Source organism: Melospiza georgiana, chromosome 8, assembly GCF_028018845.1.
Source record: "Melospiza georgiana isolate bMelGeo1 chromosome 8, bMelGeo1.pri, whole genome shotgun sequence".
Classification (NCBI taxonomy): domain Eukaryota; kingdom Metazoa; phylum Chordata; class Aves; order Passeriformes; family Passerellidae; genus Melospiza; species Melospiza georgiana.
In genome coordinates this window covers 18,094,507-18,111,804 of record NC_080437.1, presented here as the reverse complement: position 1 = coordinate 18,111,804, position 17,298 = coordinate 18,094,507, and the positions used below count along the sequence as shown (strand labels likewise).

The 17,298-nt window shown below is 40.0% G+C and overlaps 1 protein-coding gene across 5 annotated transcripts in view; it reads right to left on the bottom strand.

Moving 5' to 3' along the window:
- GBF1 (golgi brefeldin A resistant guanine nucleotide exchange factor 1) overlaps positions 1 to 17,298 on the bottom strand; it is a 98,296-nt gene that overhangs the window by 24,820 nt on the left and 56,178 nt on the right. For 3 of the 5 annotated variants that reach the window (XM_058028603.1, XM_058028604.1, XM_058028605.1), the window contains exons 5-13: positions 12,847 to 12,965; positions 12,119 to 12,227; positions 11,697 to 11,757; positions 9,918 to 9,972; positions 7,028 to 7,063; positions 3,176 to 3,311; positions 1,716 to 1,945; positions 1,034 to 1,202; positions 659 to 870 (exon numbers count right to left, since the gene is read on the bottom strand). In XM_058028603.1, coding sequence (XP_057884586.1) covers positions 659 to 870; positions 1,034 to 1,202; positions 1,716 to 1,945; positions 3,176 to 3,311; positions 7,028 to 7,063; positions 9,918 to 9,972; positions 11,697 to 11,757; positions 12,119 to 12,227; positions 12,847 to 12,965 — 1,127 coding nt within the window. The remainder of the gene's footprint in view (positions 1 to 658; positions 871 to 1,033; positions 1,203 to 1,715; positions 1,946 to 3,175; positions 3,312 to 7,027; positions 7,064 to 9,917; positions 9,973 to 11,696; positions 11,758 to 12,118; positions 12,228 to 12,846; positions 12,966 to 17,298) is intronic. The other 2 variants (XM_058028606.1, XM_058028607.1) reach the window with 1 other exon arrangement.

Below are 17,298 nucleotides of genomic sequence, written 5' to 3'. Positions count from 1 at the left end.
CCTCTAAGAATTACAAAGGCAAGTCATTATGTGCTGTAAGTAGCAGTACGAGGGCACGGCAGGCATCACCTTCAACCAGCCAAAGCTTCACACACTGCCCCCCATATCAATGACATTTTAAAAAACAATCCCTTGTTCAACCTCCTGGTTCCACTTTTTCTAGTGAGGATGAATATACTTAATTCTTATTTGTGTGTGGTAACATTTTACCTACTACAACTTAGTTCTTTTGTCAAGTCCACAGAGACTCTTAGTGGTGAAGGAACTTGGGAGAAGACCTGCCTCTGAGATGATCCCACTGCAATTAATAGCTTGCTATCCCCTAAAAGTTCTGCCTACTACTAAGCTAGTAACTTGCATTCATAATTATCACAAAACAAATTATGTCAAAACACAGTGTTATCCCACAGTAACAGTTCATTCAAATCACACTCATCCTTCTTGGCCCCGGTCTGCAGAAAAAGAAAATTGCATGACAATCTTTCTGGCTCTGCAACAGCGCCATTTGGTGCAATTCAGAACTCTCACTGCAGTGCAGGAGAGAGCTTGCTTGCAGACCTGCCGAAGCTCATCATACTGAATTTCAATACACTCTCTGATGGACATTCCTATCTGACTCCCCAGTGCCACGTTCCATGGGAGCACAAGCCAGACTCACTTGAAAGAGGTGCCGGCACAGCTCCTCCTTGACGAGCCCCAGCAGGGACTGGCAGTTTGCGATGGGCGCAGACTCCAGGGCCACGGTCAGCAGCTGCAGCCCCATGTGGATCATCACCTCCGAGTTGTGGCGGTCATGAGGGTTGGTGAGCGAGATGAGGAAGCGGAACAGTTCTCTGATACACGGCAACCCATATGGGACCAGAGCTGCTCCTGAAGAAAAAGGAGAGATTAGCAATCTAAATTTGCTTTTTGCAGGTGCCTAGGAAGTGTTAAAAATTTAATTGGTACAGACCCACTAAGGAACAGGAGCTTATCAGCCTCTTAGCAGGAAGTGAAATAGAACAGCATTTCAGCAGCACTGCCCACCTCTCACCTTCTTTTTGGGAAGACTGAGTAAAACGCACTCCCCGGGGGTTTACATAGTCCATGTCGTGAACTGAGGCAGAGTCAGAATGTTCTGCTACAGATGTGCACTCCTCTAGGACCTCAGGGATAGACTCGACAGAAGCTGACTGGACCTTCTCCTCCCTCAGACTTTCATTCTTCATTGAAATGTCATTTGAGAATGAAAGAAGCAAAAGAAGAGTTAAGCACTAGACAAGTGAAAAAAAGTTCTCATTTGTTTGCAGGTAATCTGTTAACTATTAAAACAACATAGGCCACTAATGGAAGAGTACCATAAAAACAAAATTTAAGAGAAAAGAGAGCCTCTACCTAAGCTGCAATCCTCTTTACCCTTCCACTTACATCAAGTTCTTATCTGCTTTATATAACTCTGGGTTGTGAGACTATGGACTTTACCTCAAAAAATACTTCCATAACCTATCAGTTTTTACTCCCTCTGAGGTGAAAACTTTTGCTCATTTTTTTAAAATGCTACACAACTTCATCACACTACTTTTGTTTAAGTCTTCCTAGCATTTTTACCATTCAAAACATCTGCAGCTCTGAAAGGTCCTCTGTGGCTCTATGATCCTCTCAATATCATTACTGTTGTGGGGAGAAGTGATCATGCTGGTAGTTGGAACTTTTCTTTGCAAATTATATTAATGTACCTGGAGTTCAGGCTGGTTTTGACTTTCAGTGACTTTGGCCTCATTTGAAGGTGTTCCTGCATTAAGTCCCAAAGAAGCGACTTGGTCCAAATCTGTCAGGTCTTCCTTGGATGTTGTCTGTGAGGACAATTCCAGCCCACTGTCTGTAACAGGGCTGACCGCTGATGAAACATTTTCTGAGCTCCCAGAGGAGCAGGGAGAAGGCCCATCTATGAAAGCAACTCCACTTGCTGATGAGAAACAGAAGCAAAATGATTAGTATTGCTCTGTCCCTCAACACAAATTCATACATGAAACATAGCAACAACAAATTCTCTCATTGCTACTTCATACTACAAATAATCTCAGCAACACACTAATGTGAGAACATAGATAAACTAAGACACCTCTTGCTAGGTATTAATGAATTAAATAGATGAACATTGGAGGTACGAGCAGTTCTCCAAATTTAACACAATAGTTGGGGTCTAACCGACTCAGCAAATTAGCTAACTTACATACTTAGATAAAGGATGCAGAGCATTTACATAAGAAGGAATCTGGAAAGTCTAAAAGGTGTACTTTACTCTTTAATACAATGACACAACCACTTTAAACACTTGCATCAAGAATTAATCATTCCTTCAGAACGAGAATTTTGACTTGATTCTAAAGCAGGACCAATATCTTTAATTCTTCCTAAACAAATGAAGTTGCATTACAATTCAAATGGATCTGAAATACGAGCAGTGAAGAATTTCTACCAAATTCTGTCTCTAAATATGAGACAGTGCTCCAAGAATCTAAGTGTTCCTTATGGAATCACAGAATCAATTAGGTAAGAAAAGACCTCTGAGATCATCGATTCCAACCTATGACCCACCACCACCACCACCATGTCAGCTAAACCATGGCACTGAGTGCCACATCCAGTCTTTCCTTAAACACCTCTAGGTGACTGCATCACCTCCCTGGGCAATCCATTTCAATGTTTAATCACCCTTTCTGTGAAGAAATTCTTCCTAATGTCCAAGCTAGGCCTCCCCTGGAGCAGCTTAGGACTATGCCCCCTTGTGCTGTCACTAGTTGCCCTTGGCTCTCCTCTTGTCAGTGTTCCTGTTCTCAGTCTCTTCTATCTGCTGCATCCTTCAACTCCTCTGCACCACACGGCTGTCCTTAACCTCAGCCACTTCTCCAGGTGTCCATTCTCTTTTGTCCAAACTACCCCTACGAGGCATGCTGAAGGCACAGAAATGCTGTTATGTGCAGGGCCATGCCTTTCTCATCAATATGTATTCCATTTCCTGAAAACTTTCTCCTGGACCTGAAAAGCTATGATATGTCTTATTGCTACAGTAACTGAGAACTATTTTTAAAAGAATTAATGCAAAATAATATACTAGGAGAAATTAAATAAAGATACATTCAAAAAAGCTCTAGCATAGATGCTGTCTGGTCTCTTGAAAAAAATTTCAACTTACCTGCAGTATTAGTAGCATTGCCTGCTGATGGCTCTGTCCCAGGAGAGACCTTAGTTACATGTCGAGGAGGCCTAGGTGATCTCTTCTGCTTTTTCCATTTTGATGATTCACTCATTCCTCCAGCTCTCATTTTCAACTGAAAACCAATAATCATTAGTATCAGTGCTGCAAAAACCACATAGCATAATGGATTACACAAGCCAGCTCACAAAGGCTACCTCAAAAACTTTGAAGTCTGGCAGTAGCACTTAAATATATCACACGAATTAATCAGCACCTCAAAATCATGCAAACTACCCCTTGACTCCCCACATATTAGCCAACACTCCACACCTAAATCAAGGGACAATTAACTCAGTGACTCTGCTATAATATATACTTAACAGTTCAATTATCAAAACACTCCCTATTCCCTATCAATACCTCCAAACTTTAAATTAGGAAAAAGAATTCTCTTGGACCTACACATTTCAAACCTCTCTGCTTTTACCAAAGCTCATAGACTTCTAAAGGGCATCGATTAAAGTATCTAAGTAAGCATTAGTCAAGTTTGACATGAAGCTAAAATGTCACCATCTATATATCAAGCTGGAAATGCAGCATGAGCATGCTGCAGCTCTGTCACTGACCTCTTGCCTTGATTCACTCTTCATCTTTGTAGCAATGCCATGCTCACATTCCTCCGTGCTCACTATTAACAAGTATTTCTAACACTTCACTTGCTACTGGTGCATGTTACATTTCAAATGCTACCTTAGCAATTTAGAAACAAACCTCATTCTCCTTTCACCTGCCTTCTGTCATTACTTCTCTTCTAAACCTAACCTTAACTCTTGATATCTTTGTTGACCAAGATTCTTCTTCTAGTTTGTACACAGAACTTTGATTGGGAAAAGAAGAACAAAACCAGGAGCAGGGCAGACTGTGTGGCACTTGCTGCACAGCACTGCTAATTCAGGCATGCAGAAATGCTCTAGAACTCCAGAAAAACAGTATGATACTTAGTCACATGGCCAATGGCCCTGGCCAGCATGAAAACCAGTTCCTTACGACACAAGTTCCTCCAAGTGCAGGACTGCATGTACTCTTGCATTTAGTAGCTGCAGGCAGCTTTTCTGATGCTGCCACCCCCTCAGTCTGAGTGCAAATTAAGCAGTGAACAGGTATCTTGCGTGTTGTGGAAACCATTCAGCAAGTTTCAGTACCAGGCCCTATTTGGTATTCCTCTTTGTAAATTTATGACAATTAAATTTTATTTTGGGCTAACATATTCCTTATTTCTTATATCTCTAGCATCGAATTTAGCTTATGTAGAAGACAGCTATATTCTTTAGTCTCTTCCATTTTCTGCAACTTAACTCCATCTAGCTACTACTACTCTTAAAAGCCAATAAATCTTCTAGGTTCTACTACTGTTCTTCCTTCTCTTTCCATTTTCCAGGTAGAATTCTAACTCCCTGTATATGGCCTCAGCCTGTATTTCTTCCCATTTAAACAAAGCTTGTCAAAATGTTATATCCCACTGCAGTAAACCATTTGTGTAACTTTTCTTCACACCACAAGTTTTATTTGTTTGATGACTAATCCCCAGGTTTTAGCTATGCTACAGTTTCCTTGAGTGTGCTGATTAATAGGTTCAGAATTATTTTGCTCCTTGTTATTTCTTTCAGAGATTGCAGCAACAATCTTCTAAATCACAGCTTCTGGCAAATACTTACATGACAAGCACACAGCTAAAACCAAATTTTGCAGATGTCAAAACGTTTTACAATGCTTATGGATCACAAACCTTTCATATCAAAACTATCAGCTTTCTCACCTTTCCTATTTATTCCTGCTTCATAGGGCTATATAAAATATGTGTTATTTTTGACTCTGGCCAATTTCTAAAATCTGAGCCTTAAATACTACCAATAGCTGCAATTATTAAAGGCTTAAGCTACAAATTAGACCATATATTTTTACCTACCAACTATTATAGAAACAGCTGTATTTTTTTCTCATTTTTCAGTAACTTATACTGTAAGATCTGAAGACTAGTGGTTCACTGTACCAAACTACTTTCATTAGTTAGGAAATCTGGAAGCATTATGTGTTAAACCAAAAAAAGTCTGTTTCACACAATTTCAAAACAGACATTGTTTCTAGCTACTAAAGCCAGTTATCATTATTTGCCAGGTTAAAGTTACTTGGAGCAGGATGCAAAATTGAATCAGCAAAACAGAGCTGAGATACTGATACAGGCTAAGCATGTACCACTCCTGAGAAACACCTAACATTTTAAACATTCTATCAGACAATGCAACCTCACAACTTAATTACTAATCTCCCCTTTCATACAACACCAAATACCACCTCAATTCAACACTAGCCCTTTCAAAAAGCATTTTTCCCCAGACACAAAATCTACCCTCTGTGATTGTCCTATGTTCTGTTCGAACTTCCAAGGTTGCATCTCAAGGGCCGTAAGATACAGGCCCATCTGTAATAATTTCCATGAGCCTGTGCCATCCTTCAGAGACTGAGTCACAACAGCTTCACACGGATGGGAAACAGTGTAGTCAGGCAAGCAAGAAGACTTACTTGATTTTTAAAGATTCCAAAACATTTAATCAGACTATAAATCATTTAGACCAGAATCTAAGTTTATTTTACCTTTTTAGGCTTTTTTTTTTTGTTATGGTGGTTTTTTGGGATTTTGGTTGGTGTGGTTTTTTGTGGGTTTCATTTTTTTGTGGATTTTGGTTTGGTTTTTTAGGTTTTGTTTTTTTTGTTTTTTTGGTTTTTTTTTCAGGGAATGGAGAGATGGGTGGGGTGAGATGAGATTACCCAGCAGGTCTTTTTCATCTCATACTATCTAATCTCCACATTCTACAAAAACAGGTATCCTTTTATTAGAATTACCTAGAAGGACTACATGGGACTGTTTCCAATATAATTTTGCCCTTCCTCCTTTATATTTTGCTATCTCCTTTTGTTTCAATGCAGTAAATTATTGCACAGCTTTAAAAATTTGCAGAAGCAAACAGAAAAGCTTAATAAAAACATTTCACCAGTGTCATGAGGCTAAATGCTGTTTTAACAAACAAACACTGACTTTGGGAATTCTAAAACAATACATGTATCAAAGGATAGCAAGTAACATCATTCCTTCTGGATTTTCTTTGAATTAAAGGTAACAATCTCACATCTCTTTGCTTTTAATGTTAGTATAAAAAATGTAAAAACACTTGTACAGTTTGCCTTTAACTAAAGGAACTATTTCTAAATTTTGTTTTTACCTTCAATTTCAAGACATTTCCCAGTTTCTCTAGAAAGCTTCATGGTATGTTAACACCCTAATATTTTAAACCTAACATTGCCTTTTTGATTAAATGCAGCAGTTAAATGGCATTTAATAGATCATTAACATATCCTGAATCTTACAAATTATCTAAAACTCTCATTCCCTCTTCCATGCTCAGTGATATTAGAGTTACATTAGTTTTTAGTTTTCTAATCATCAACATCCTTGAGACCACATTAAGCTTGTATTTTTTGACAGTAAAAACCATTTGGGGTTGGTATTTAAAAAATACTCTTTTGAAATGAGAGAGGGAGCTCAGAGGTACTGTTTGTTCATCTTGAAATTCTGTACAGATTCAATTACATTTTTCTGAGTTACCTTTGAATAAAGAAATGTCCACAAAATTACAGAAGAAAAAAGATACAAGACTCCAAATGCTTCCTTTGATAGATGAGGTTTTAGAAATAAAACCCTAACTAAGGTTCAGGAAGGTGAAGAAAAATGTAAGACTACAAGATTCTTTTTAAAGGGTCCACAAGATCTCATTTTTCTACAAGCCACCTTACCTGTACTCGTTTGTTTTTCCATAAGATACTGTAAGCCTCAAGAGAAAAGGGCAGGGGCCAATGATTAGTAATTAAAGTGATTACACTGAAACATGAGCTCATTCTAATGCAGCATGGAACTGGTCAGCACACCAAGTAGCGTTCAAGACACAGAAGCATGCAGAGAGAACGCAGTCCACGGTCTGAGTCCTGGAGACACCAAGGCAATCCAGTCAGCTCATTTTCATACCTGCCTGTACTGCAACAGCTAATGAAGGTTATTTGGTGAATGCATTTATGCATCTTAGGCAACTATGAACAAAAGCCACGCCAAAAATCTGTGAAGATTAAGATTTATGTTCCTCCTCACTCCCACAACAGAACCCTGTTTACCTAGAATGCTTTCTACTGCAAAGGGAAACATTTCTTAGTCTTTTTTTTCTGTGTAACTCTGCACAAATCTGCAAGTCTTGAGCCTTAGACTATCCTGTTCATCTAACTATTTTTGTCTTAGACACAGGACAAGAGTGGCATTTCTAAATGTTCTGTTCAGCTCTGTCTGGACTAAGTAACATCAACAGAAGACAAAAATTAAAGCTACGTTAAGTTTATGACCCAACATGGAAAACTGAGAACTGCCCTAAGTTAGTTTTTCAGGGTTACTATGATTGATCCAAACCAAATAATCTGCATGCCTACAGTATTTCTTTAGAAGTATTATCTAGGGGAATTAGCAGGGACTAACACATTTTGTAAATCTGTTTGGCCCCACTGATCCCCCATTAGCATATACTGTGCTGGGACACATATTTTCAGTAGAAACATGAACAAAAGATGTTGAAAACACACAGCAATCTCCTTCAAAAAATCTTCAGAAAGCATTGAACTCTGTGGCCCTGTACCAAGTAACAAAGCTCAGAGATTCACCTTGACTAAAAAAATGCTATGGCGTGCTGGGTCAAAAGACTCCTCAGGTATATGGAGGAGCTATGTCTATAATAAAGATCAACAGGCAAGACACACAACACTTCAGAGACAAATCTACACTTTTTAAGTTTCCTTTTTTCAAGTTTTCACTGTGAAGTCTTAGCCAGGCCCTCCCACTCCCTTCCCCCAGAGGATGCTGTGATGGTGTCTGAGGTGGCACTCACCAAGACAGTGAATGCTGCAGTAAAACAAGGGTCTCTGCCTCCCAAGCCTGCCCCATCTGCAGCCACAACACTGCAAAGCAACCACGGCATGCACTGTCTCCAAAAGCCATGCTGTGTCAAATGAGTGGAGGGAGATTTGCTGCACACACCGTAACTATTCTCTCAGGTGGTGTTTACAAGAGAAGGAAGAGGGGAGTAAGGTAAGAAGGGAGAAGGGAGAGAGCAACCTTCAGGTTCTTAAAGATCAATACCCTCTCTAACTGGTTCAGGGCTTTGGGCTGTTCCCCACTACTTAGCTCCAGTTTGTTGAGGAGACCTGAAGAAATCTGTGAAAGATAGGCAAATGCATGGTTTAAACAAAGCAAAATAAACCCAAAGAGAAGAATAACCTGGCAGAGTGCAAGGCTGCAGGGCACACTCCTGGCATGCACAGCAAAGAGACAGTACAGGGTAACTGCACAGAGCAGACACAAGACAGAGCATCACTTAACCGAGCTGAGAGCAGCCATCACTTGGGAAGGGCAGCCTTCCTCAATTCAGTCACCCTCCCTTCACACCTGTACACAGACCAACAAAGCCTGGCTCCTGCAGGACGTGAGCCTGATCTCTTTTAGCTTTCTGTGCACCAGCCTACCACCATCACAAATCCTGTTACTTCTCCACAGCAAGGGAAACAAGCACTCATTGGTTTACCATACAAGAAGTAAAGCCCTAAGTCTTACTAGGTTTCAGACTCCTACAAACAAGCATTCAGTCTCTCAAAACACTTCTATAATGGCTCTGAAATGTATGCTTACACTATGCTGCCCCTTTTCTCAACTTACTGAAATACAAACAGAGTGGAAGCTATAAGCTGAATATTCAGTGTTAAGTTGAAAGGTGGTTATTTCTTCTCTAGCACTTTTCCCCATCCTGTTGCTCTCAACAGCAGAATCTAACAACCTTTATTGACATTCTTCATATGGAATATAAAGAATATAGAACTGTATATGGAGTTCCTCAATAGGCCCTCTCCTCAATAAGAAATTACTACATTAATCATCATATAAGGTCACATAATGTTATTTGAAATACAGATTACAGCTACTAAAAACTTCACTATATTTATCAAGATGGTGGTGTTGAATAAATCCAGAACTTCTACCCTCAGAAAACTGTACATTTAGGAAAAGGGAGATAAAGAAAATTCTACTGTGTTTTGACTGCTAATAAAGATGGCACTGATCACGTGAACTAAGGTGCTCACCACAGAATGCTGTCCCTTCTATAAGTCACCAAAGTTTTTTCTACAAAAGCCCATTTCATGCTTTCATGCTGTTTCACCAGCCTCAAAAAGTTTCCCTTCCACACAGTAGGAACTGGACAAAAATATATCCCAAGAGCTCAGTATTGGACCTGTAGTGAATGAAGAATGATTAAAAGAAGCTGGAGAGAGAGCAGAAGACAGCAGATAACCAGACAATGACACCATCAGGTCCCAGAACTTGCTGGGGTTTTCTAGCCCACAGCACTGATGGCTGTTCCCAGAATCCAGACTGTCTCACTTGGGCAGCAGTATCATTAAAAAGACTTGTCACTGGGCTATCTGGACTTAATCCCATAGAATTAACGAACCTATGTCCATTTATGTGGTTAAACATGCTCTTTCAGTGAACTGGGACTTGTGGAAACGAAGAAATACAAGTGTGAAAACAAACAAAATAGAAATGAGCGCAAGCCAAAGACAGGAGCAGAACAGTCAACACAGAGCTGGGTCTTACCTTCTTCATGTTCGTTCCCATGTAGCTTTTAGGCTCTTCTTTAAACTGAGGCAACCTGAAATACAAAGAGCAAGCCAAAATACATAAGCTTATACGGATTAACAAGAAGGGGAAAGAAACAGGCTGGTCTTTCCAGTTATGCTGCAGATACTAACTCTCACAGGTTTACCACAGCTATATGAGCCTCTTTGTGAAGAAACCCAAATTAGGTTTTCTTCACAAAGAGAGACTACTAACTTCTTTTCCTGCCAAAATCTGCCAAGGGAAAGAACTCACACAAGTATAGATGAGAGGTGCTTTGCACACTATTACTGCTAATGGCTGTTTTTCTATATTGATTTTCTGGCCATGTAAAGACCATTTATTTTCCTTCAGTGTATGCTTTCAGCAGTGGACTATTTACATTTGTTCAAAACAGGTTTCTGTGATGCTGCTAGAAACAGCTGCTGAATCAGTGTCATCCACACCAGGACTCTTGCAGTGTACATTTTATTTATTACTAGTCATGGCAATTCTTCTCTTTGAATTTGTAGAAACCCCAGCAGTTATCCTGTGTTCAGCATCATATAAACACAACTGTGGAGGGCAGCAGATGTACATTAAGCTGAATCTTTGGAGATAAGCAGTTCTCATCTCAGAATGAAAAAAGGCTGCTCTCACCTGTGCTACCAAATGACAGCATGTACAGCTCCACAATTCCACACACCCTGCTCTCTCTTGTTTACTGCTTCTTTACTACAGTTCTGTCTTTACGTGATGAGGATGTAAAAGCCTTAGAGCACAGCTTTGCCTGTTTTGTTTTTGGGAAAGCAAGACGGCCAAATCACTCCTGCAGTTGCTGCCTCTGCTTTGCATCTCTATCCCAATGCCCACAGGCACAGATGGTGATGGTGTCTCTGAGCCTTACCAAGAAGGACAGAGGAGACGATTACAGAGTAAGTAATGAAAAAGCACCAAGTAAAATTCACATATGCATTTGGAGAAAAAGTAATGTGGTTTCTCCTCTTTGAGGAGACTGATTCTGTCTTTGCCCAACATTTATCTAGTGCATGATGCAGGACAAACAGAGTAGAAGAAAACTGAGATCTCATTGGAACTGTGTGACAATGGGAAAAAAAATATGATGCAACTGTGTTTCATAAGCTGTCAGTTTCACCAAAATATTTTTCTACTAAAAGTATATATGTACCTGTAAAAGTTTCCTTTTTACAATACCCAGGGAAAGTCTATGATTACTTCACTATTTGGAGAAACAGTTTTTAAGTTAATTAGCTTACTTGAGTTTTAAAGAAGTCATCTTAATTACCTGAAGGGTGCTGAAAAGGGCAGAATGTTTGTGCAAGACACACGATTTCAAGTGTTATAAATGTTCTTTGATGTGTGAGGTCAAAGCTCTCAGCTAGAAATCAGTGTGTGGGTATTCAACACCATTTCTATTCTCTCTGCTAAAGAGAGCTACATTTTTTTAGAGCACCTTTTTTCCAGTGAAGTTTGCATTCTCTGTCCTGAAACTGGTTCTCTATCCTAAAGCTCTTCATTACTTGGCTGTCCATCTCTCCTCAAAGGACACCCTAAACCAGGCAACCTTCCCTACCTCTGTCTCCCTGCAGTCTGACAGGGTCAGCCCTAGAGAAAAGTGCCAAATCCTTCATCCCCTTCCACCTCTAAATAATGACCATTTTGGATGATTTTTCTGAGGGCCCTTAAGTGGAAGTGTGGAATCTTTCTGTCCTTAGAGGGCCATCTCGGCAATGCTGAGGCAAACACAAGCAGGTTTACCTTGTGAAGAGCAGCTGCACCATGTCGACCAGAGTGTGCTCTGCAGATTTTCTCAATAACTCTGCGAAGACAAAAACAAATAACACAGGTGTCATTACTCAGTGTGATATTATCAAGAGGCTTCTTCAAGCAGACTCCCCTCCGAATCTTGTTTACAGAGATTACGGCAAATTTATTAAAACCAGCTCCAACCCCGCGTTACTGCAAACGGTCACGGCATCACACGGTGGCGCTACACAGCTGGGGAACAGAGCAGTCCAAACTCGTACAGCGAACACCCAGCAAATCTTCCATGAAGTTGTAGAAAGACACAATAATATAAAGCTCAGCAGCTTTCCATGGATGCATGCTCTACAACAGCACTAGTTAATGCTGAGGAAACCTGATCGGTTTCTTGGCGGCAGAAGGATGAGCAAACCTACCACTGAGCCTCATTTCGAAGCATATGCGGAAACAGGATTGCATGATCTCACACACCGACTCATTGGTGAGGTGGGCTCCCACTGGGGTGAGCAGCAACGTCCTCAACACCTGCGAAGAACAGCACCCACATGTACCACTCTGCAATGATACTTGCATGCATTCCCAAGAGGAGGCTGGTCTCCTAAGAAAGACTGCCATGAGCAGAAAACCTAAGGAGGCTTCTCCTGGAGTAATTTCAAACTGAATACTGTGCTCAAGAAGCCAGTCAGGAGACAAGAATGATCTGACCCACTTCTAAAAGGGGTCTGATACACTGCATGCTACCCAATACTTAAATTCAGGAACTAGATATCTACTCAGAAGTACACAGACCAAAAAGGTATACAGTCCATAGTTATGACTCCACAAAAAACTTTTCTCAAAAATAAGTCTGAGAGCTCCATATTCTTAATTAACTCCCCCAACACAGACCATGCAGAAGGTAGGATTACCAACACTACCACATTATCAAGTCCATAATTTTAAAATAATTTAATTTAAGCTTTTAACTATTTTCATTTGGAAAGCTTTTACCACAGGTATATGAGCCATTTGTTTTTAAACAAATGTCTGTCACTAAGCTCCTGCAGAGTCAAAACATCGCTTCCTCCTCTTCATTTCTATGTAATAGGATATGTTCCACAACAGGCAGCAACCATTATGGTAATTACCATTTCTCTCATCTTACCTGTAGGATTTTCATCAAGACAACCTCATCGCTTGCATGATCTGTGCCCACAAATCGAGCATGGGTGACAGCATCTGCCATGTTCTCCATCCCCTCCGCTGTGCCCTCATGGCTGGGATCTGAGTAACAGAATAAGAGACGTGTCACAGAACAGCCATCTACAGTCTACCACCTCTGTGGGGAGACATCTACACGGAGATATTGTGTATTCAGCTTTCTCAATTTATGTGACTTGCACTGAGTTGACCTGACAAGAACATAACTCACCTCCCACTAACAGAAAGGCTTTATAACTGGGAGCTTTCAGAAAGATGTATCAAGAATCTACTTACATTTGCAAAAAAAAAAATATAACTTAACAAAGAAAATAATTACAATTCCGTTGTTACCGGTTCTCTATGTTTTACAAGTTAACTTCTAAGACTGTGTCTTGTTCCCTACAATACAGCACAATCAGCTATTAAATGCATTCAGATTCTCCTTGGGAATAAAGAAAAAAAAGAGTTCTTAAACATAGGGGACCTAAAATTTACTCTCATGAGAAGAAAATGCCAAACAGGTTCCACTAAATTGAGGAAGGAAAATTGTCTCTTGTTCTACATCCTTCTCAAGGAACGAGAGCTGGGAAGGAACAGACCAGCAGCTTTCCCCAGAGAAAACAGCAGACAGACACAATCACAGTTTAGATATCAGAGTTGCAGGTCTCCCACTCCAATCATTCATCAAGGCTCCTTCTCTCCATTTCAGTCTTTTGCAGCTACAAACAATGGTGTAGTTGAGAGAATGTTTAGGATGAGATTGTTGCCAGTAACTGTATCTCATGCTACATTACAGTGGCTTCAGAAAAGCTGCCTCTGGCTTTGATTTCATTCTCACTTAGACAATATGGCACTGGCAAGAATCTTGATACCCTTCTACCTAAACAGTCATTAGGAAAGAAAGGAGACAACCTAAACATTGCTTAATACCTCATTAATTGGCAATGGGGCCTCTTGAACTCCAGCAACAATGATGCTGACAGAGCAACCAAGCAAGACCTTGTAAGCTTTGCAGAGAAGCTTTGCAGATTCCCTCTCTGACTCCAGTAACGTTCACATCTAGGAAGGGCTATAAGCCCTTGGCGTTAAAGAAAGCTGCCCTTATTGTGGTCCAGAGACAGCAGCCCTCTACCACACTCCTATCCTGAGTGGCTGCAGGGTAAGAAATTTCTCATAGTTGCATAAAACTGAAATGGCACCAGTGTACTTTAGAAGCACATAAATCAGCATGGGAGCAGCACTTTGCCATTGCCATCTCTTACACATAGCTTTTAAGAACAGAGCTGGCTTACTTCTGACATTGTTCACACACACACACAGAAATCTTGCACAGTTTAGAGCGAATTCCTCTCCTGGTTTGCCAAACAAACTTCACTGAGCTTTTAAGAAGCCTGTTCTAAAATCAATCAGTGACTTTTCACTCAGTTTAGCAGCAGCACACAACAGGATAGAAAACTGGAAGCATTAGGTAAGAAAGAGGTCTGGCTGTCAAAAGCAGTCCTCTGCATTCCTCCAATAATGGCTTATAACCCAATGAGAAGCTACTACTCTTCTACCAGAGGCAATAAAATCAGTCACAGGTTGGTCAGTCATGCACTCTTATTCATGGAGGTAATAGCATAGATCACCAAAGGTGATGCAGGCTCATTCTGAATTGTCTTAATTAAATTAGGCAAAGACCGGTGGTGTTACAATGCCAGCACCTACATGAGCATTACTGTTAACCAACCTCAACAACCACAGTGGAAAGCAGCCCAGTGGGAATCAAGACAAAAAAGCAACTTGCAGCAGAAAAGTCTCCCACAGGCAGCACACAGAGATTCACTTTATTGTCACCTTTTCCAGGAGATGTGAGTTACTCTGGTCTTAGAGATCTATTTAATCATAGTTATGGATAAATAGTCTGTGTGAAAAGGAAATGCAAGCAAGTTGTGCACATGCTTCTTTAACAGATCTGTGAGTACTGTTTCGCTGTTCTAGCCCCTACCTTCAACACCTCTCTCCCAACACACATCACGCCTGACTACTTCAGTTCTGGCTCCCTGGAACAGCACTACAAATTCAGGGCAATTTATAAAGCCTCTTGAGTTCAATTAAAAGCACAGATACTTCTACTTTGCAGAAACAAGATACAGACAAAAATCTTTGTTCCCTTGTGAGAAAACAGTACAGAAAGATGTATCGATGCCTGCTCAGAATCACTAACAAGAAGTTTGAGTGAGCACAATAACAGTTTGAAAATTGCCATCTACAATGCAAAGATCTAGACACCCCATCTAGATACACACATTTCATACCAGGTGCAGTCTTACAACAGGTGGGCAAAAGAACAAAGAGAAATCAGAAAATCCAGGCTCTGAACCAGAGGGAATTCAGGAAAGCCAGAAGCCTGCTCCGTAACACCTTTAATGGAACTAAAATAAATCACCAAGGAGACAGAAAAAGTGGAGGGGAGAACAAACCTTAAACTACTTAAACAGCAAATCCTCTCACTGGAAGCTGAGCAACAGCTACTTTCTTACAGATATGTAGTTTCCAGGAACATCAGGGAAAACTAACTTTAGAAATGGAGTCAAAAGCTGCTGTGGACAATAAAAAGAGCACATACTTTTTCTGAGGGAAATACAGAAAAACCTAATTCTGAAATTTAGCCACTAGTCTTCCTATAGCTAAGGTTTAAGCTCATCCAGCAGGCTGACAGCTCACTAGCTACTGCAAAACCGCTGAGCAAGGAAAAAACTAATCTGAGGGATACAAATCAATAGGAGTTTAGTATTACCACACAGTTTTCTAGTACTTCAAAAGTTATTGTGTAATTTATCAACTAAAACTCTTGTAGAAGAAGTACTTAGAGCAGAAGATAATCACTGTAATGCTAACTATTCCTGCTAAAACACACACATGGTGAATATCGAGTAATTTTATCTAACTGAGCTGTCACACTATATCATTAGTGAATTTGCAATTCAAACTACCAGAGATCAGAAGTCTTCAACTCTACTCAGGAATTATTCTTTTCTAACTGGTTTTAAAATGTAGCCCTGAGAAATACTGGCCTAGAAAGGAGACAGGTAACCACCTGACACGTGAAAGAATAAAAAACCAATAAAGACTGCACAAAGATTAGCAATGAAATACTTTGAAAAGGGGAAGAGAAAGCCATTTTAAACAAAGATATTTATCAGAGGAGTTTGGCCCTTTCCCTGCACCCTGGTTTTCAACCCAGTGTGAACAGCAAAAACCAGCCACTCAGAGAACAGACATAGCTAATGTCACTTTTTAAAAAGTGCTGGCTTCACCTGTCATTATGCAGCCCCAAAACACACTATATTATCTGCCACACTGCAATTTGCCTACCATGGTTATGCCAGCTTTCTTCACTCTTGTTCTGTATAGTTTGAGACAGATTTGTACATCAAGAACAGTTTTAAGCATTTCCTATGTTTAGGCAAGCAGTCTTTAGACTACTTTTAGTCTCATATTACAAAAAGAAATTATAATACCAAAAAGCTTTCATTTAACAACACAACCTAGCCAGATGTTCAGCCAGCACCACTAATCCCAGCCTAACTGGTATCTGGAGCAGCACAAAGGACAAGGCTGCTCTGAATGTCACCTGAAGCAACAAAGAAGGTCTTGAATTACAGGTTCTGCCCCAGAAAAAAAGCCAGGCAGAGAGTCTTCCACTGCCTACTACAAAGACACACAATCACCAACAGCTAAGGGATGCACTCTTGTTGGAGTGACCCAATTAATATTCTAAACAACAGGTAGCTAGAGAAAGGCTATAAATTCTAAACTCCATTTTTTCCTATTTCTGCCTCAAATCAAGGATTTGTAGCCAGTTGCCTGCGCAGACATTGCCTGGACATGTGCTATAGATCATAAAAGCCCAGAAGAAGAGTCCATCCCTAACTGTAATGCTGAAAGTCATATATTTTGCATTATTGTTTAATTCTTCAGGGGGACATGTTTTACAGGCTTATTTTTAAAAATTTTTTATTGTCCTAAAAACTTCTGTCATTATTGCATCATTCTAGTTATATTATTGTACTTAATTCTATCAAACACTACCCACTAACTGAAGTCTTCATACACTAGATTTTCATCCAACACCTCAATCTTTTTTCCTGCAAGTCTCTATTTTTGCTCATTTTAGTTTTGTGTCTTTCCTTCAAAAGTGATTTGCATGGACATAAAGCCCCTTTCTTTCCCTAACTGCCTTCAGACTATATCTAAAGAACTAAATATTTAAAACAACCAAAAATTCAAAGTGCTCCTTTACAATGTAAAGGAGAAAAAGAACTGAGAAATCTGAACTCAGGGGGAAGGAAGACTAATAAAATTGTTTTCCTTAAGTGAGACTATATATAAACAAACATGGATAACAGGTTTTGCAATTCACAGAGGTATG